This window comes from Rhincodon typus, chromosome 15 (genome assembly GCF_021869965.1).
Source record: "Rhincodon typus isolate 14 chromosome 15, sRhiTyp1.1, whole genome shotgun sequence".
In the NCBI taxonomy this organism is placed as follows: domain Eukaryota; kingdom Metazoa; phylum Chordata; class Chondrichthyes; order Orectolobiformes; family Rhincodontidae; genus Rhincodon; species Rhincodon typus.
The window spans coordinates 27,456,734-27,479,006 of record NC_063346.1 but is presented as its reverse complement, the minus strand read 5'-3'; the positions used below and the strand labels follow the sequence as shown (position 1 = coordinate 27,479,006).

Here is a 22,273-nt window from a genome sequence, read left to right as displayed (position 1 = left end):
TTTGACAACAGGCCCTAGCCCCATTTTGGGGAGCCCAATTCTGAACACAGGCGTAATTGCAGCAATCTAGCTGCATCAAGCAACAATGAGATGAGGTAGTGAAGCAGCTAATGGAGCTGCTCAATTATGGACAAAGCTGGAGGTGCAACTTTGAAGGACATATAATTAGGTCCAAGAACTATGTCACAAAAATGAAAGGTAATGATGTCGTTTCTTCCAGAATTTTTTAAAAAACAATCAGCTTATTGTTTCTTTCATCTCAAACAAAGACCAAGTGTCTAAGTTTCGCCCAATCAGCATTTTCACTGCCTGCTTATTTTGACCTTTCATTGGGAGTGGCCCAGTGTTAGCATTCTTGCTTGAATCAGATAGCTGCATACTGAAGTCTTACTCCAGGAAGGTATGCTCTAAATCTAGGCTGTGACTCCATTGCCATGCCAGAAATAACGCAAATCTTTCCAGTGAGATGCTAAACAAAGATCATCCGTGGCCTCTCAGGTGTGTGTATAAGATCCTATCATTCTATACTCATGCTCATCTTTGAATATGCCCAGGCCAATATGTAGCCTTCAAATTAAAATTGCAAAAAGCAAATTGTCTGGCAATTATCACTTTGTGAATACTTGCTGTGTGCAAATTGACTCCTACACTTATACAATGATCTCACTTCAAAAATGCATCATTGGCCATTGGGTACCTTGGAACATGAAAAGGACTACAAAAATGCCTGTCTGAACTTGAGGAACTTGAGCATATATATCACTGACTATTCTTTCAGCAGGCCATGAGTTGGTTCACAAGGAGAATGACCTATGACACTTGCATTTTTGGGTGTATCATATTCAGAGTCTCAGAATGTTTGCTCACCAGATCATAAGAGAGCTGATGTATGACTTAATGGGGTTCCAAAGCACTCATGTCCATGGAAATAGCCCAGAAAGTATGAATTTCTGATGAGCAATTCCCTTGCCTCCTGGAACCTTATGTGAATATCTCTGACTCCCAAGTTACAGATAGAAATTTTTGAATTGATAAATTAGACAATTTAAAATCTAGTCCAACAGAGGATAATTGCACAAATGAATTCCCCCATCTCATATAAGTACTCTGCACCTCTCCCTTGATATCTGCCAATCACTCAACTACCAACCTCAACCACCATGACTATATGTATCTACCCTGACTAACACCAGGCCTGATGACTAACTGCCACCCCCAACCCACACTGACACAACAACCTCTCCAGCCACCCAGCTACCCCTCTACACCATGTTAACCCCAACCTGACTCACCCACCCACCTGCCTGTCACCTGACTGCTTACCTCATCTACCTACCCATTCACTCATTCAGCCACTCACGGTCACACTGGGCCTTTAAATTACCACATGGCAACCAGTGCCGTAAAAAAGAAGCCGTGTCAGAACAGAACACCGCTCTTTGATGAATGCCACGCTCCACATTTCTGGAGTGGTCAGGATCAGAAGGCCTGGCAAGAAATGTGCAGCACGATGGAGCTGTAGAACAATTCGATCTGAGCAGTAATCAGATGGTGATTGCCACTCTGCAGAAGGCCCAAGCCAGAACTGAAGTCATGCAGCCACCAGTTCACGATGCCGCAAAGCAAAAGAACCAAGGGATCTGAAAGTGAAAGCACACTCTCCCCCACCAGAACAGAGTCAAACCTTACAATCTGAAAAAGAGCCTTCAGCCTGAAAAAGAGGTGAACTATATTCACTCCAAATGACAGAAAAGACAGTTCTCCGAATTCAGTGTAAATTGAAAATACTCCTTTCATTACTTGGTTGGTCAAACACTTCTCGAAGGCATCTTTCTGACATTACTGTATGGGATATTTCGATCCAGCTGACAGCATTCAGTTTGTAAACACCGAACTTCCTCTTTCCTTATAAGATATCTTATAAACTAATGCTTGAAACATACCACTTAGATTCTGAGGTAGTAGTCTTGCTGAAGGTCTTCCCTCCTGTGTAAGACAATTAATTAAACCCCTATCCGATTTCTTGGATGCATGCTAATGATTCCAAGGTGCTACTTAACCAGCTCCAAAATAATGCAAACTAGTCAATCATTTCTCTCTATATCCAACACCTGCTGCTGTTAACTGGGAACAAGGAAATCAGCCCCCATTCCAGCTGCCTGTTTCCAACACTTCTGTCATCATTAAGGATCTGAAAATCTCAGCTTCTGCTTCCTCCCAGTTTCTTCTCCTGCATCTCACTGTTCCCTGCAACTCCCCCAGACCCAATCCAGAAGAAGGACAGCAACCAAACTAGGGACCAGAAGATGGAGGGGTGAAGGGTGATGTGGGAGGATGTGAGGGGCTGCCGGGATTTCTTCGCAAATTGCACAAGCCAGAGAGGAGAGGTACCCAGAATGATGGTGTATTTTCTATGCTGCCCTTGTTTGCTTTTAACTAGACAGCTTTGATTTCTTGGGCAACGACAATGCACTTACATAAGTGCAAAAAGTGTACGCTCTAATAGGCAGCACAAATACCATGACAGTTTCTAATGATATTACATACCTGTGGAGCAGGTGGGATTTGAACCTGGGCCTTTTGGCCCAGAGGTAGAGACCTCTGCACCACAAGAGCCTGACACAAATGCCATAGCCTTCATCTCATTATTGTACGTAGGATGTTGCCGTATGTTAATTAGTGTTTTTCTTTTAGTAGTTAAGAATATTCAGTGACCAAAATTGAACACTAATTCACTTGCAGAAAAGCATCTAGGCAACATCCTGTACTTGTGAAAGGTATTTTTCATTCTTTATTTAGTATCATTGAATTGTTATTTGCTGAGAGATGGGAACAAATAACCTTTTCTTGAGAGGCACAGAAAGCAACAACTTAAACTTTCAGAATTTTAACGAATAACGCTTGTAGAATTATGAGGTAAGAAGGAACTATATAAGCACTTAAGCAATTAAGCACCTATAAGCACTTAATTATTTAGTAAACTATTCAAAGTAGAACTTAAGTGCATTTTTAGATTTAGGTGACTACTTTAGACTTCAACATATTACTGTTATTTTATACAATCGAGGCGGTGAAAACTGCATTCTGGATTAATAAAGGTAGACATCATCTGAAGTAGGGCATGAAAAACAAATTCCATTTAGTTTTTGCACACAAAAGTTCAGTTTAAGTTATATTTTTACTTTGTGCTGAGCTGAACCAGAGCTAAGATGGTGGCAGGTAATCAAAATAGCTGAAAATGAGGCATTCTGGTTGTGGTCTGGTAGCCAATGCAGTTCACGTTATACCTTTACATTACTGACTTGCATATCCACAACCTGTACTTCTCAAGTAACAGTGTTGGTGAAAATGCATTAATTGGCCTTCATTATTCTTCACTAATCTATGCTATTCAAAAATCAAACAACTGTATAAACTTTAGTTAAAGAAAAATACAAAAAGCAAAATTCATTTTACTTAGAGATTTCATTTTTCCTGAAATAGAATTATGTTTTTCCTAAACCAAAATGTTCCCGATAAAGATTTCCCAAACCTTATAAAAATAAATACGATTGGAATAAAGAAAGCTTTCAAGCAAATTGGACAAGGGCCCAAAGTGTAAATATGATTATGACTTTGCCAATTTAGCTGAGCTTGGAGGTATGGCTTGCGCCTGTCTGGAAGAACAACGATATATAAACTACTTGCCTTTGAATCAGAACATCTGGGTTTTAATCTCATGGCTGTCTAATATTTAGAGGAGGCAGTATCAGCCAGCTGAACTCTGATCACCAGATGAACCATCATATTAACACAAAAGTTTCCATCGAGTGGATGGAAAGCTAGAGAGAGTCTGGAATACACAATCTATTTTACCTCTCACACTGGATACTCAGGAAATTAGTCCCACTCCCATCTTTGAATGTGTGATGGTTAGCAGATTTAAAGAGGAGGTGAAAGTGCATGGGTTTTAATTAAGCATTTGAATTATTTATTTGATATTACTATCATCCAGTTCAAACAAGTGAATTGAACAATGCGTGATACTTCGGAGAAGATTTATTTGAATTGAACAGTATCTAATATTTTGAATATGATTCATCAGTGCACACCATAACCTGTGAGTAAGTAATATATTACACGGGGGAATCTAGAAACTAAAAATCCAAGTAGATAGGATTTCTGGCTTGAAGAGTAAATTACCATTTAGGGTGTCCATGTGTACTTTCAGGTGTCGCTCACAGTTTGCCTTTGTTGTAAATGCTGACAGACAGATTAGACACACAAATGGCCTTTCACCTGATTAATAAGAGAACAAACAACAGTCTGAAAACCAAAGACAATGAAAAAAATTGAAAGGCATAATTTTTTAAAATAGTGAACATGAAATAAGTCCAGCACTCATTTTCTATTTTGTCTACTTTACAGAAAATACTGCAAAGTCAGTATGTATAGATAGGTACCACTTCATTATTTAATTCAGTTCAAGCTGAATTGATGCAGCTTGAAAATTAATTCCACATCAATTTAAATTTCTTTATTGTAGAATCTCCTTTCTTGTCCTGCAATATTATAGGAATCTAATTCCACTACTTTAACATATTGCACCCCCCCCAACTCTCCCAGCCTCTTTCCTCTAGCTCCATTTTCATTTCTAATGTTACACATTCCCCAACTGTTACCATTTATCATTTTTACTCAGGTGAGGCCATATGTACTTGCCTTTTTTTATCTTCAACTGTTTGGCCACTCGGATGTCAAAAGAAATATTTCAATTCCATATAATAAAACCCATAATTAGTGAATTTCACCATCAATGTGTAGCAAGGTATGTCCCCAGAGGGGTTAACCAGTTTTTTAAAAAAGTAACATTTGGAGATGAAGTCACCGGTCATATTGGAGCTCCATTTGAGACACGTCTGACGTATACACGACATTTGCAATTTTTAAAGAGCCCTTTTTGACACTGGGTAACATCTCAATGAAGATCGTTTTCATGCTCTCAGATGGTTATTGTGTTAAGTCACAGAATTTCAAAGAAGTAACTCCCCCAGAGTTGCACAGAAGAATACAGGACTAGAGAAACGAATATTTCATGAAGAATAAAAACAAGATACTGGGGAAGTTCAGCAGGTCTGGCAGTGTCTGTGGAGATTTCTTTAGCTTCAGGTTTTTTTACAGCATTCTGTGTTATATCATATCACTGCTTTGTCAGAATCTGGGCTTAAAACATAAACTTTGTCTTTTTCTCCATAGATGCTGCCGGACCTACTGAGTTTCTTCAAGCACTTTCTGTTTTTGTCTCAGATCTCCAGCATCCACAGTTCTTTATTTTGTTTTAATATTTCATACGGCTCAGGCCAACACTTTTCTACCTCAATGTGTTTGTTGGTTTTCTTAATTTCATCCCAGGATTCACTTTTTCAGCCCAAAATAAAGACCAAAACTTTACTTTAGTTTAGACTTAGATTTAGACTTAGAATCCCGAGTGTGGAAACAGGCCTTTTGGCCCAACAAGTCCACATCAACTCTTAGAGCATCCCACCCAGACCCATCCCCCTATAATCCACCTAATCTACACATCCCTGAACACTATGGGCAATTTCGCATGGCCAATCCACCTAGCCTGCACATCTTTGGACTGTGGGAGGAAACTGGAGCACAGAGGAAACCCTCTGACTATCGATTTACATTCTCCTCCTCTCTCACAAATCCACTTCATTACAATCATTTATAAGCTACAGAAGTGGGATATGCACAAATCCTTTACGAAGTAGTGAAGTTAGTAGCTCTGGAAAGGAACTGTATTCATAAAAGACAAAAATTCCTACATATTGAGGTAAACCATATTCTCAACTTGATTTTCTGAAGAAGGGTCTAGGCCCGAAATGTCAGCTTTCCTGCTCCTATGATGCTGCTTGGCCTGCTGTGTTCATCCAGCTCTACACCTTGTTATCTCAGATTCTCCAGCATCTGCAGTTCCGACTATCTCTCTCAACTTGGTTTACTTTGCATGTTGCATATGGGCTAAACTACTTATTCAGAAATGTTTGTCTAAACATGAAATAGCCACTGTGAATCCAATTAAAATGTAAACTCTAATCACGTACTAGCTTGGAAAAACTACTTGAAAGCTGGTTACATTTGGTATGAGGTAGGAAATAAAATAGTAAATAATAAAGTAAAATTTAAAGATTTCACGGTTTTCACAGATAAATGTAAACAGTATCACTATAGTAGACAGTGGAAATAAAATAAATTAACAAACAAACAAGATTGTTAATTTATTTTATTTCCACTGTCTACTATAGTAATACTGTTTACATTTATCTGTGAAAACTTCTAATTTTACTTTTAGTTTTGATTGAGGACTAAATTGGGAAACAATTTCTGTACCAAGTAAAATTTGACCAGCAACAAATAGCTGATTGGTTTGTGAAATTGTGACCAGTTTGTGGGTGGAAATTATGCAGACGGAAGCCTTCATACCTCTGGAAGGGGAGGTGGTGTCATGCTCTGTCTGTCTTTCCTGTAAACACTTGTAGTTAGAGATTTTCTCCGACCACTTGCTGCAAGCTGTTGACATTAACCAATATGTTAGAAACTTTATAATTTGTGAACTAGCTGGTCTGTACCTCCTGCGAAAAGTGAAAGAAGCTGAAGGACCTGGGAAACAAAAGGGACCCCTGCAATGAATCCAGAGGTCAGGTGCCATTGATCAGTTTCTCCAGCACTTTTTCTCCCTCCTCCAAAAATAACACCTCCATAATACCAAATTCTTGTGCGTCTGTGTGTGTGTGAGAGGGATAAAGAGAGAGTGTAAGGGGGTTTTAGATGAGGGTAAGAGTTTTAACTAATAAGGTATATGCTGACAATTCATAGTTGTTGACCTGTAGAACTACTTATTTGTAGTAAATAGTAGTTCAAGTTAAGTACAAAACCTTGGTCTGTGTTTTCTGTTAACCCCAGTCTGAGTCTATCAGGCAGGTGAACTGGGACTTTGCGTACTTTGATAATTTTTTTGAACTTTTGTGATGACTCCAGGAACAGTGCGGCTCAATTTTCAGTGTGCTACCCCAGTGAGCTGTACTGGATAATATGCATGAACTTGTGCCTCCAGCATTCTGTGTTTTATCATATCGCTGCTTCAATATCACCACCATCAAATTCCCATCTGACAGTGGAGTCCAAGTAAACAGGTGAGAAGCGTCGTAATTCTATTTTATATGAAAATTCCAGAGAAGCTACATTACAAATTCGAAGTCGGTGAAACTTAGATGTGCAAGAACCTTCTCTTAGGCTTAAGGGGTGACTTAATAGAATTCTGATAAATTTTGATACACAGTAGATACAGTGCGTCTAATTATGGAGAAGAACAAAACTAGAATATAAAGTAGTCATTGATAAATTAAATCAGGATTCAGAAGAAACTTCTTAACCAAGAGGATGATGAGAATATGAAACTTGCTACCACGGAAGTTTCTTGAGTTACTAACATAAATGTACTTAAGGGAGAAATGAATTGAGGGTTATGGTGATTGAGTTATATGACAGATGATGAGCAGCAGCTTGAGTGGATCATAAACACTCACATACATAATTCTAATAAGACTAGATGGTGTAAATGCAGGAGGGATGTTCCCAATGATCAGGCAGTCTAGAACCAGGGGTCACAGTCTAAGGATGAAGTTAGGCCATTTAGGACCAAAATTCAGAGAAATTTCTTCACCCAGAAAGTGGTGAGCCTATGAAATTTTCTGTCACCAAGAATGGTTGAGGCTAAAACACTGAATGTTTACAAAGAGTTAAATATAGTCCTTCAGGCTATAAAGGATCAAAGGGTATGGGGAGAAAGACGGAATAGGGTACTGAGTTGGATGATCAACCAGGATCATTTTGATTGAAAAACCAGGCTTGAAGGGCTGAATGGCCTGCCCCAACACTTATTTTCTGTCTTTCTTTGAGCTGACTGAGCCAAATATTTAGGCCAAATGGTCTGTTCATATTATTCCAGATGGCTGCCGATGCAATGAGGTTTGGGAACACAGGTGAATATGGAACTCATTCATTGTCCAAAATACCGAACTGTTTATTTTTGTTTTCATTATGGTACATTCCTTTCAAATTTCTTCACTTTTTCAGTGCTTAACCGAACTTGGATTTTCCAAAACAGTCCATAAATTGTGGCCAAACAATCTGCCCTTACCTTTCAGTCCAATTAAAGTAAATATGTTGCCACTCATTGTGAGCAGTAATAACCTACTGTGAAGTTCTGAAATCACATGGTGAATTAGAAGTCAAATTATGCAACTTCACTGTTGCTGTGTTGGAATTTTCCACTTCATCTGGTGAAACTTTCCTGCTTCTACTACTGTTTCAACTACTGTTTCAATCTTGTTAAACATTGGAGTTATTATTTGGAGTAAACATGACTTAAAAGTAGCTTACTGAAAAGCAGAGTCATGTGGAAATACTGCAAATTCTGTACAACTGTTTTGGGGAGCTAAAATCAATTGCCTGATGGGAGGCTACATTTTGTGATGTACTTCTCAAAATAGATATTTGCCCAGAAGCTTGTGAAAAATATACTGAACTTGCATTTACATGACATCTTTCACAACCTTAACGTGTTCCAAATTCATGCATAGCTAATTAATGACAACTGTATCAACAATAGCAGGGCAAGTTGACAATCAATTTGCACATAGCAGGGCCCCACAAATTTCAGGATAAATGATCAGACAATCTGTCTTTGTGATGCTGATGGAGAAAAAAGAACTGACAAACATTGGGAGAACACACCTGTTCTACTTTAAGCACCTTCATGGGATTTTTTATGTTCATCTGAGAAGGTGGACAGCATATTGATTTAACATCATTAAAAAAAAGAAACATTTTAAACTTAAATTAAACTCACTTACCACCCATTCAAATATCAGTTTAAAGTACATGCTCAAGTCTGACTCAGTGGCAACAGTGCTATGACTGAACCAAGGCTGACACCAACCAACAGGTTGCTACTTAAGGTTTAATGGTCGTGTTAAAAGATTATACCTAGAACTTTATTAAGTTGAAAGGTACAACTCAGTGGTCATTTATTGAAGGAATACAGTCATAGATTCACACACTATGGAAACAGATCTTTCAGTCCAACTTGTCCATGCCGACCAGACATCCCAATCTCACCTAGTCCCCTTTGCCAGTATTTGGCCCATAACCCCATAATGGGGAAGTTTTGGAATTGCTAAAACTTTTAATTTAAGTGCTTTTGGGTTCAGAAATTATTTATTTGGAAGATAGCAAACTTGCACCATTGTTTAGCTATACATAATCATTCACATTTTGTAATTTAAACAAAGCAAAAGAATCATTTGTGCATTCTAAATACAATACAAAACTGCACAATCATACAATACAGTTGTTAAACCAATGGATCAGCCAAAAAGAGGAAGAAATTAAAAAGTTAGAAAGGAAAGTAAACATTTGTTTCAATAATCCATGACAACTAACTACAATTGGAGTCACATTTCAAATAATTAATTTTACACAAGAACAAACCTAACTTAAAATTCAACACACAAGTGATATGAATCAACTCAAAACTTTTCAGGAATTCATCATTATGCAAATCTTGGACTGCTACTGTGTTACTGGATATTTGAAATAGCTGCCAAATTCTGACCTTCACGGTACGTATTTTCAGTGCTTTTGGCACCTTGTGTGTGGAATGCAACTATTTTTAGTGGCCATAACATCACTAACATGTCACCAAAGCCAGAACCACAAATTATTATTTCTGGAACTCAGGCCATTACTCCCAGATTTGAATACGCTATATGGTTAATTGTCTAAGAAAACATGTCTTTGGATTTTTGAATTGTTACTATGTCGGCCTTATGTTGCACAACACTCGGACTGCGCATAAACACTTACTAAATTTTACTTAAGAAAGGTCAAAATGATATTAGAAGCAGTGCAAAGAAGGTTCAATTGACTATTCCTGGAATGAAGAAGTTTTTGTATGAGCAAAGGTTGGCCAGGTTGGATTTGTAGCCATTGGAGTTTCGAAGAATAACAGCTGAACTTACTGAAGCATACAAGATACTGATGAGACTTGATGGTGGATGCTGAAAAAATATTCCCACTTGTCGCAGAAACTTGAACTGAGAAAGCAAGGGGAACAAAGTAAGGCGTCTCCCTTAAAATAGAGATGAGGAGGATATTTTTCTCTCAAAGTTGAAACTTTGTGGCCATCTTTTCTGCAGCAAGTGGCAGGGGCAGAGTCACTGAATATTTTTAAAGGAAGAAGTAGATAGATTCTTGACTAATACAGGAGTCAAATGGTTGTGGGGTGGGCAGGAAAGTGGACTTCAGGCTACAATCAGATCAACCAGGATTTTACTGAACACTACAGCAGGCTTGAAGGGTGAATGGCCTACTCTTGCTGTTAGTTTTTATGTTCATGAGTCTGTTTTAAAGAAAGTATCAGTCAATACAAGTTTATGGTGTTCATGAACTTTGGCTTGATAAATTTGTTCTGACTGCCATTCTTTTAAAATTGGTTGTTTTGACTTCAAACTAACAATATCAAAATAAAGCACATGGCTCCTTCAAGTGTATATATTCCAGTAATGATGTTTTAATTAATATTCACTTCTGTCTCACTATTTGAAGTTTTCTATATTTTGTTTGTTGTCAAATTAGACTGCAGTCCAGCATCTTGTTACCCGATCCTACAACTAAGGTATTTCACAAAAGGACATGGGCTGTATTAAAATAATTTATCCTTAGATGTAAATTTACTTACCACTGTGACTACGAACGTGAATTTCCAGGGAACTGGCACTGGGACAGCTTTTGTTGCATTGCGGGAAGGGACAGATGCGCTCATGTGGAGAAGGATCCTTGAGCTTTTCTTCTGGAGGAGTCGATGTAGATTTCTGCCGGCTAGCACAGTAATACATCAGGTGAGCTTGTAGGTTTCTTTCACTTCGATACCAAATCCCACAGGATTTACAAGGAAAGATGTCCTCTGGAACAGCCAAGTTTAAAATAAATATTTTGAGCAGCCAGAAATACAACTTCAACAAGTTACCAAATTTACTTTTAATTTTCTTTTATGCTGAGGAACTTTGTCTTGTTTCTTGTGACCACAAAAGAAGAGGATGTGCGTGGTAATTTAATCCCAGACATCAATTAACAATACCTTAAACTGCAGTTAGAGAAAAAGCTGTCCTATGACAATCCTCCTATGGATCCACTCTTCGTTGTGGAGTAGCAGCTGTCATTCACTTAGTCTTTTATTACAGTGACATGACCATAGTAGTCAACTCAAGAGACAAAGGGGCAATTATGAATGCAAACCAAAAATTCACTACAATATTAGAACATAGAACATAGAACATAGAACATTACAGCACAGTACAGGCCCTTCGGCCCTCGATGTTGCGCTGACCTGTGAAACCAATCTGAAGCCCATCTAACCTAAACTATTCCATTATCATCCATATGTTTATCCAATGACCATTTAAATGCCCTTAAAGTGGGCGAGTCTACTATTTTTGCAGGCAGGGCATTCCACGCCCTTACTACTCTCTGAGTAAAGAACCTACCTCTGACATCTGTCCTATATCTATCACCCCTCAATTTAAAGCTATGTCCCCTCGTGCTAGCCATCACCATCCGAGGAAAAAGGCTCCCACTGTCCACCCTATCTAATCCTCTGATCATCTTGTATGTCTCTATCAAGTCACCTCTTAACCTTCTTCTCTCTAACGAAAACAGCCTCAAAACCCTCAGCCTTTCCTCATAAGACCTTCCCTCCATACCAGGCAACATCCTGGTAAATCTCCTCTGCACCCTTTCCAATGCTTCCACATCCTTCCTATAATGCGGTGACCAGAACTGTACGCAATACTCCAAGTGCGGCCGCACCAGAGTTTTGTACAGCTGCAACATGACCTCATGGCTCCGAAACTCAATCCCTCTACCAATAAAACCTAACATACTGTACGCCTTCTTAACAACGCTATCAACCTGGGTGGCAACTTTCAGTGATCTATGCACATGGACACCGAGATCTCTCTGCTCATCCACACTACCAAGAATCTTACCATTAGCCCAGTACTCTGCATTCCTGTTCCTCCTTCCAAAGTGAATCACCTCACACTTTTCCGCATTAAACTCCATTTGCCACCTCTCAGCCCAGCTCTGCAGCTTATCTATGTCCCTCTGTAACCTGCAACATCCTTCTGCACTATCCACAACTCCACCGACTTTGGTGTCATCCGCAAATTTACTAACCCATCCTTCTACGCCCTCATCCAGGTCATTTATAAAAATGACAAACAGCAGTGGCCCCAAAACAGATCCTTGAGGTACACCACTAGTAACTGAACTCCAGGATGAACATTTCCCATCAACCACCACCCTCTGTCTTCTTACAGCTAGCCAATTTCTGATCCAAACCGCTAAATCACCCTCAATTCCATGCCTCCGCATTTTCTGCAATAGCCTACCATGGGGAACCTTATCAAACGCTTTACTGAAATCCAAATACACCACATCAACCGCTTTACTCTCATCCACCTGGTTGGTCACCTTCTCGAAGAACTCAATAAGGTTTGTGAGGCACGACCTACCCTTCACAAAACCGTGTTGACTATCCCTAATCAAATTATTCCTTTCTAGATGATTATAAATCCTATCTCTTATAATCCTTTCCAACACTTTACCCACAACCGAAGTAAGGCTCACTGGTCTATAATTACCAGGGTTGTCTCTACTCCCCTTCTTGAACAAGGGGACAACATTTGCTAGTCTCCAGTCTTCTGGCACTATTCCTGTAGATAATGACAACATAAAGATCAAAGCCAAAGGCTCTGCAATCTCCTCTCTAGCTTCCCAGAGAATCCTAGGATAAATCCCATCCGGCCCAGGGGACTTATCTATTTTCACACCTTCCAGAATTGCTAACACCTCCTCCTTATGAACCTCAATCCCGTCTAGTCTAATAGACTGTATCTCAGTATTCTCCTCAACTACATTGTCTTTTTCCTGCGTGAATACTGACGAAAAATATTCATTTAGCACCTCTCCTATCTCTTCGGACTCCACGCACAACTTCCCACTACTGTCCTTGACCGGCCCCAATCTTACTCTAGTCATTCTTTTATTCCTGGCATACCTATAGAAAGCTTTAGGGTTTTCCTTGATCACAGATCATCTTCAGATATAGGTTTAATTTATTCCTCAATGAAGAAGCTCATTGGAAATTTTGTAGATATTTTAAATACAAAACATGGGTCTATTAATTGATAATCATTTTAGATGTACTGATGCCATTAGTACTCTGAAATGCCATATTGCATGGAAATAATGAGGTGCTAAATAAATAGATTTGTTTCATTGGACAAATACAAATTTACTAAAATTGAAGGAATGGAAAGGATAGGAATAAGACAGTAAAAATCCATCTGTTCTAAAACAAAAAAATTAGCATTTCATGTCCTTCTGCAGAGAATTTGTTTCAGTTCTGAGCATTTAATATCAACAGCTTCACCATTTCCGTACCGATGCAGTGCTGCACTGTTTGAGGTATTATCTTCTACGCAAGGCCCTGCTGCATTTGCCCACTTAATTAACAAGTGAATTGGGTCTGGGTAGAAAGGCCAGTATTTGCTACCCGTCCATAATTGCTTTTGAACTATATGCCTTGATTGACCATTTCAAAGGGCAGTTAAGAATCAACCCCATTACTGTCAGTGTGCAGTCTCAGGTTAGGCAGACTAGCTATGTGTTGCATTCCAATAAAGACCAGGAGGCTGAAGTGTTAACAACAGGTGCTTTATTATCAAGGTGTTTACAGGCAGCAAGGTTAGACTAAACTGTTCCCCACCCAAAAATGGCCAATAATATCATCATTATGTTAAGTGATTGGACCGAAAAAGTGACAGTCCATCATACTTATCAAATACACAACAAACCCCCACCCTCTTATATCAGAAGTTTCTGCAATGGAAACATTCATGTTTTTTACAATCATACATACAAGTCAGGAGATAAATCATACCAGAGAAAGCCAATTCCTGTGTGGCTGTTGGCACACCACAGATGTCTGTTTATTTTTCTCATTGGCTTTAACTTCTGGTGTTTTAGGTAGAATAGGAACATCTGTCGTTGTCTTTTCCTGAGTCTACTGAATACTTAATAGGTTCACAAAATGTCATGGTATTCTCCACTAAGATACAGTCTCCCTCAGATGCTCCAGTTACTATTCTGATCTCCAGGTCTCTATTTGGCAGTTATTTATGGATCTTCAGTTAATATTGCATCCGGCACATTCGCTCTGGTTGCTGAGAGTTGATCTGCACATCTACTCCATTCTACAGCACCTCTCGTCTGTATGGTGAAGGAGACCAGTCCAGTCGGTGCTACAATGATGGCTGGTACACACTTCTCACCAGGTGGTGTAACTCATCACTGATACTTCTTGACCTTTTTGGAAAACAGTGTTTGGTAGTGTTTGGTCTTGTTCTCTTGTCGGAAAACCTGATTCGGTTCTTTCCTGTCAACAAGGTCGTTTGTCATGGTGGTTTCAGCAAATCAAATGCTATGTACAACTGATGCATTACCATGAGCAACGCCAGAGAACTTTGAGTCGCCTAGTGGATTGTGTTCCCGTATGTTAATGGAAATTGGCTGAGTCTTGTGGATAGTGCTCCTTGTTCTTGAGTTACCTATAAGGAATGTTTCGTTGTCTGAATAAACATTTCAGCCAAACCATTCATGGGTGGGATTTAAGGGGCTGATCAGATATGTTGAATTCTATTTTGCTTTAGGTAGTTTGTAAACTCTTGAGGATAAAAAAAACTGTGGACCATTATCACTAACTAGCTGTTCTGGATAACCAAACCTTGCAAATATGACTCCCAATCTTACAATAGTTTTCTCTGAAGATGTCATCTTCATGATGGAAACTTCAGATCATTTAGTCTGTGCGTCAATCAATATGGAAAACATTTACCCTTCAAAAGGTAGTCAATACAGATCTTTGCCAAGGCCTTTCTGGCCATTCCCACAAATGTACTGGAGCTAATAGAGTTGGTTGTGAAGTCTTGTGCAAGCTGCTCATATTCCTGCCTTCTCAATTTTGGAGTCGAGTCCTGGTCACCAAAATAACTTCTGGCTATCTCCTTCAATTAGACAATGCCACAGTGACCTTTGTGTAGTTGATTTAACCCACGTTCCCTTAGCTGTGGTGGAATGATATCCCTCATTCCCCACAGGAGACATCCTGCTTTTACAGATCTTTCTAGCTTTCGTGTAACATATGGCTTCAGATTTGGGGTTGTTCCTGTAATCTTGCCACAAAGTACCATGTCCATCATTTTTGACAGTAGTGGAATATTTCTGGTGTACATCTGAACATGTACTGCCATTACTGGAGTGCTCTCTACTTGTTTGAAGTGGAAAATATCTACACGAGGTCTGTTTGTAGTCAACTCATTTAGCAAAGACAATCTTGAGAGCCTGTCAGCTTTCCTACATAAGTTGGAATGCTGATATTTAATTGTATAACTGTGAGCTGACAGCAACAATGTCCACTTCTGCATACGGCTCTGCTAGAGAAGGCATCCCTGTACGAGGCCAAATATTATGATCAACGGTCTGTGGTCTATTAGTTGAGTAAATTCCTGGTTATACAGATATTGGTGGAATCATCTAATGTCAGAAATGATTCCTAGAGCTTCATTCTCTGTCTGTGCATAATACATTTCTGCTTTGTTTAACAATCTTGATGCAAAAGATATTGGCTTCTCCTCACTATTGGATCATATGTGAGAAACAACTGGTCCTACTCCATACATGATGTACCGCATGTTAATTGCAACAGTAAATTTGGGTCAAAATGGGTTAGGACACCTGACTTTAATAAAGTCTCAGTTGCTTGTGTGAAAACTCTCCACTTCCAATTCCTGTTGTGGCATAATAAATTGTGTAACAACTTGAGAATGGTTGCAAGGGTCCAGATGCATTTATGGCTTCAAGGACCCCTGTCTTGATCAGCATCTCTAAATCTGCCCTGTCCTTTGGTCTAATTGCACAAGGCATCGATCCAGCCTTGCAACATCTTGCTTGATTCTCATTTTTGATCTTCCATTTGACAGAGACCTTTTTCATGCTTCCCAGATCCTCATTGAAAACAATGACATGTTTCTTTAGAATTTGTGATAGATCAGTCCCACAATCTAGCAAGCAATTTACTTCAGCCCAATTGACTTTGATTTTCTTCAAACATGTTCTTCCCAATAAAGGTGGAAAATTTTCTATGACAAGTAAGTACAAATTTTGAGACTGACCATATAACTGAACATTCACATTGATACAACCCCTTAAAGGCACAACTTTGACTGCATATGTTCTTAGTACAATTTGTGAAGGTTTGCAGCACAATGTGATTCAGATTGTAGACATGCTCACTGAGCCAGTGAATTTGGTTGCAAATGTTTCATCACCCTACGAGGTGTCACGCAAAGCAGAACAGGAGCACTTATACGAAGTCTTCAAAAGAAATGGATACCCGGAAAGCAAATCCGCCGTTACCTCTGAGACAGACCACAACAGGAAGGCACAACATGACCAGAATCGCTTATCACCCTACCATACATCAGGGACATTTCAGGGATGACCACAAGACTACTCAGACCACTAGGTAACAGAGTAACCCACAAACCAACAACACCCTACAACAGCTACTGACGACCGTAAAGGATCCCATACCCAAAACCAGCATAACTGGGGTAATATACAAAATCCTGTGCAAGGACGGTGAGAAACGCAACTGAGGCCAAACTGGAAGGATACTGACAATAAGGATACACAAACACCAAGTAGCCACTAAGAGACACGACCAATTCTCACTGGTCTCACTACACGTGGACAACGAGGGACACGAATTTGACCGGAATAACACATCCATAATCACACAAGCCAAACAAAGACACGCCAGGGAATTCCTGGAGACCTGGTATTCCACCTAAAATCCATCAACAAACACATTGAATTAGACCCGGTGTACAAACCACTGAGAAACAGAACCGGAAGTAATACCAACCATCCCAGCAAACTGAGACATATAAATAACAAATGGGACAGAACATCAACGCTTCACCAGAGGCGCACTGACAATGTTACCTAGCAGGGTGACAAAACATTTGCAACCAAACCCACCGGCTTGGTGAGCAGGTCTACAACCTCCTCCACAACCCGAGCTACAAATCTTCTCAAAAACTTTAAACAGGGTGACTCAGCTGCTTCTGATACACACTTACAGGTATCAATGAAACTGCCGCTTTGGTCTCCACTTCCATTCTTCCCAATTTGCTGTTCAGTAAGGGAATGACACAGTATTGGTGGCCCAATGATTGCCAATATATTTAATAACAGCTCCTCTTCAGACTAACTCTGGGATTTTCTCATGTCTGTTTGGAGATTTTCTTCCTATTGTTTGGCGCCTGGATTTGAGTTTCTTTTATGTTCTCGTGTTTCTTTCTCAAATACACCTGCTCAATGAGCCCTTTTTTAACTACAATTTCTGCTTTCACCTTCTTTATCCAACAATTTGCTGTTGCATGACCTCTTTATGCACACCGATGGGAAGTTTAAATCTGCATTGGTGCTTGTCCCTCAGCTACCATTTTGCGAACTGTCATGCTCAAACTTACCTGTTGAGCTTCCCTGACAGCTACTTCCATTGAGACTGCTATTTCTAGTGCTTTCCTTAAGTCTAGGTTCCTTTCCATCAATAACGTCTGGATTGTTTCACATCTTAAACCACACACCAGTCTGTCTTTACGTTGTCTCCAAATTCATAGAATTTGGCTATATTTGTTTAAAATTATTAAGAACTGAGAGATTCACCATCATGTTGGTTGTGTTTATGGAAACCGAAACTGTCAGCAATCACTAATAGTTTTGGTGAAAAGTGGTTTTGCAGAATTTCTACTGATTCTTTCATAAGGTTTGGAAATGGCTGTACCAGACTTCTTGGGAAGTTAAAGGTTTCTCCCACCCCCATAATACTCAGGAATGCAGGGATGACTATGTCTACTTCAATTTTTTTTAGCTTGAACAAAGTAATGGAATCTCACTGTGTAGGGGTTCCAGCTCTATATTTTTTCATCGTACTGTCAAAAACAGCCAGCATTTCCAACCAGTGCTTTATTTAAGAAATGGGAATGGCCTACGTACACAATGTACCATGAAAAGTTTAGCCTACCTCACTTCTTTAAGTTTAAAACAAGGTATTCCTGAGGCTAAATAAAAACCAAAAGAACTGCGGATGCTGTAAATCAGGAACAAAAACAAAGTTGCTGGAAAAGCTCAGCAAGTCTGGCAGCATCTGTGGAGGAGAAAACAGAGTTAACATTTCGGGTCCTCAGAGGAAGGGTCACCGGACCCGAAACGTTAACTCTGTTTTCTCCTCCACAGATGCTGCCAGACTTGCTGAGCTTTTCCAGCAACTTTGTTTTTGTTGTTGTTGTTGTATTCCTGAGGCTGCCTGTTTCTTCCTAAGTCTATACACAAATCTCAAAACATTTCCCTGTGTGGGATTCTTATTACTCAGTGTTCCTTCAGGAAGGCACATGGTGAGCTTCTTCAGCACTGTTCTCCTCTTCCCAGAGGTGAATTCTTGTTTTCCCTCACTGACTCTACTTGTTTTATTGCAGCGGTGGCATCTTTTGATTTCTTTTCTTTCATTGAAGTGCCTCCAAGATTTGCGGTGAGGACCATGGTTCTATATCTTTTGACAAATCAGTGTATTGACCAGGTGGATCTCTAAGCAGTTTTATCCTCAATGCCAGTTGTCTTCTTGTGCTTAATTCCAATAAGGAACAGGTGGCCGAGCTGTTAACAGCAGAAGCTTTATTATGGGGCGCTCCCGCTACAGGCAGCAACATTAGACTGAACTGTTTCCCACCCAAAATGCGCATGATATCATCACTATGTCATGTGTTTGGACTCAATGTAATAGTCCATCATAATTACCAAATACACACAGAAAGTATGGCAAATCTTATTCCCAAAAGGACGTTATTGAACCAGATTGTATTTTTTTTCAGAATCAATTATCATTTCATGGTCACCATTTCTGGGAGTAGCATTCAATTTCAGATTTCATTAATCAAATGCAAATTCCACCAAACACTGTCCTCAGAGCCTTCGCCTCCAGCCTGTGGAGAACTATCTCAATGACATTACCAATACACTACCATTTCCCAACACTTCAAATTTCACTCAGTTAGCTTAATCATCTCTAGTTAGCAATAAATGCCAGAAGAGTTTATCATAGTAACAATTACATAGTTTGCCTTCTATTTGCATAGAACTTACTGTTGACAACTGCAGTCGCTAATATTGCAGCCATGCCTGCTTGCTGAGGAAGAAGCTGGATATCAGAATGTAATGAAGCAGGGTAGGTCGTTGCTTGATCTGAGCACTCTGCAGGTTTTACTGTCTCCGTCTTAACACTTAGATTTAACACCGGGTAACTGTTACTCTGATGCAAAGGATGAACAATCGCTGTCAAACATTCTCCTTCAGTGATTGGTTTTGTGGTTTTGCACCAGATTTGATCATCTGCAGAGAAAAGCAAAATGTTTTTGTGAAATAATCCTCAGGTGTTCAAAAATTGTCAAAGGTTGGCCATACACACAATAGGTTCTATATATCTAAGTGTTAGCAGCAGACAGTCTCCTAAAAAGTGAGATACTGAGCGTATTTCCTTTATTTTTCAATCCAGTTTCTAATTTTGCTCTCTTATAGTAGAGAGTTTAATTTGTAGTGAACATTGCCTTTCTTATCAGAAGTCTCCTTTAGACATGATTGTGCTTCCACAAGATTCCTACCCATATGTACAGATTTGGATTTAGTTAATAGACCATCGTAGATCGTGGGAATAATTATTCCATGGTTCAAAGATCCACATGATCGTGAAGAAGTCTGGGAATCTTATTTGCCTTCCTTTACCTATTTGTACAAATATGCAAGATTGAGGCTGCTGCACAATGATGCCTGGTGAAGAGAGTTAGCAATGGTTTTGGTGTTACCTCTCGATATCATATGGACCTGCTATTGTTTTAACATCTGTGACACTTGATGTTGACAAGCTCTACCACAACCATATACACACATAATGGACTCTAACAGGGACATGGCGGTGCACTGTTGACCAACATCGTTTTGAACAAAGTACCAGTTAAGGTCCCTAATGGAAAACCAATTCAGTACTTTTATGTTCAGAGGATGATCCAGTACCAAGCTACTATACTAGAACAAAACATCACATACATTGCATTTCACAGCCGAAGTAAACATAACGTGGAAAGCACACAGCAGCTTTAAAAGCAATGTAATTCAAAGAGTAGCTATAAAATCTTTCACTTTTATAATTCTGCTTTGGGATGCATGTTCTTTGAGTCCTTGAGTCTCGTTTAAAGAACTGTAAGGATAAAGATGAACCCAGTCTAGCTGTCATGTTTTACCAGCTTTTAAAATATTAACAGGCACTCTTCCAAAACCTGGAGCACGCTGCGCTCTGTAATGTAGGAAGCCAGCCAGATACTATTGGTACTCTTGTATTGCCAGAGTGTACCAGTAACGAAGAACGGGATTATTATACTGCACAACACAACTGGAATGATGGATATTAATTAAAAACCAAAAGAACTGCAGATGCTGTAAATCTGAAATAAAAACACAAATTGCTGGAAAAGCTCAGCAGGTCTGGCAGCATCTGTGAAGAGAAATCAGAGTTAACGTTTCGGGTCCGGTGATCCTTCCTCAGCAATGAAGAAACTGGGGAAAAAAACAACAAAAACTCCTAAGTGAAAAGACATGCAACCAATGATTAATAAATGGACTAGAATGCAGCTGAATGCTATCTGACAGGTAGTCATGAAAGGAGTTCACTTCAGGCCAGAAGTAAACAGGCTGTCACCTTCAGTGCTGGAGCCTGGAGTCTTCAGCATGGAGGTTTGCAGCTATAGTACCAGGGAGTAAAAGTTGGGAACAGCAGCATTCACAGCATGGGGAAGTAGGGAATAGAGACATGACTAAAGGAGGGGAATAAGTAGAGCACAGTTACAGAACTCTGTTATACAGAGGTCAGGTGGGGAGAAATTTAGCTGGAGCAAATGTCTTTCATAAAATACTAACTAGGGAGAAAAGATCACCTGCATTAGTTACATGGAGAATTCAGCAACATGAAGATCTGTTAAAACAATATAACAACATAGTTCGATCACTTTACATACAGATTTTTAAATTAAGAATAAAAGCCCACTGTATGTTCTACAAATGTGTAAACAGTTCCCACTCATGCAGTACATTGCTTTCCTTGGAAATTTACAGCAGCAACAAAAATCAATGCCTACATAAATGATGGTAACAGTGGTTAAACAGGACTAGATTGTGTACATTTTTTTTCAGGGGAAAGAGGATCTATCCAAACTGGGTGACTAGTGGTTGGGAGGGAGCAGTACTTTTAATTTGTAATAGCATCCAAGGACAAATCTTTAAGAGGAAGTGGAACTTGTGGCATAATGTCAAAGAGGTCAGACAGCTGCTGAGACACAAGCTAGAACTATAGACTTTCCATTCACTGGTGCAGCCAACTGGGTGTAGAGCAGCCTCCAGCAGCTTTAAAGTTAAATCCTTCTAGGATCATGTTTCTACATTAGTGATGCCCCCGACTGACCTAGCAACAAGGAACATGAATTGCTTCCAATTTTAAGTGAACTAGATAAATAAAGGATCAATCATATTGCAACTATCTACCTCACTGCTAGTGTACAATATCTTTTGGATATCACTATTAGTGACAGCAGAAAATAGGAGATTATTTAGAACAATTTTTTACGTTGTGCTGGTCAGAGAGTACACTTGGCTAACATGGGTATGAGGAGGGGAAATAAAGTCTTAGGTAGATAACATTCGATAATTTCTACCACATATAAACAAAAGACATGTATGCCTCTGAGGGAACCACTGCCACATAGTAACATAACCACATCTGTTACAAACCACAAAGGGTTTTTTTTCTGATAAATCACTATCACATCAATCTACAAGGCATCCCACTACTATCACTACTCAGGCTTGGTGGTTGCACCTTTCATGAAGAGAATATTTTATAAAGGACTGAGCCAAAATCTTACCAGAAAATGAAAATAACTGAATATCTTTGTAAGACAACAAGGTGTGGAGCTGGATGAACACAGCAGGCCAAGCG

General features: G+C 39.4%; 1 protein-coding gene across 2 annotated transcripts in view; it reads right to left on the bottom strand.

The window, feature by feature from the left end:
- zfpm1 (zinc finger protein, FOG family member 1) overlaps window positions 1-22,273 on the bottom strand; it is a 115,392-nt gene that overhangs the window by 6,000 nt on the left and 87,119 nt on the right. Inside the window, exons 4-6 of one of the 2 annotated variants that reach the window (XM_048605831.1) lie at window positions 19,375-19,620; window positions 10,787-11,011; window positions 4,183-4,278 (exon numbers count right to left, since the gene is read on the bottom strand). In XM_048605831.1, the coding sequence (XP_048461788.1) occupies window positions 4,183-4,278; window positions 10,787-11,011; window positions 19,375-19,408 (355 nt within the window). In that variant the 5' untranslated portion in view covers window positions 19,409-19,620. The remainder of the gene's footprint in view (window positions 1-4,182; window positions 4,279-10,786; window positions 11,012-19,374; window positions 19,621-22,273) is intronic. The other variant, XM_048605832.1, reaches the window with a different exon arrangement.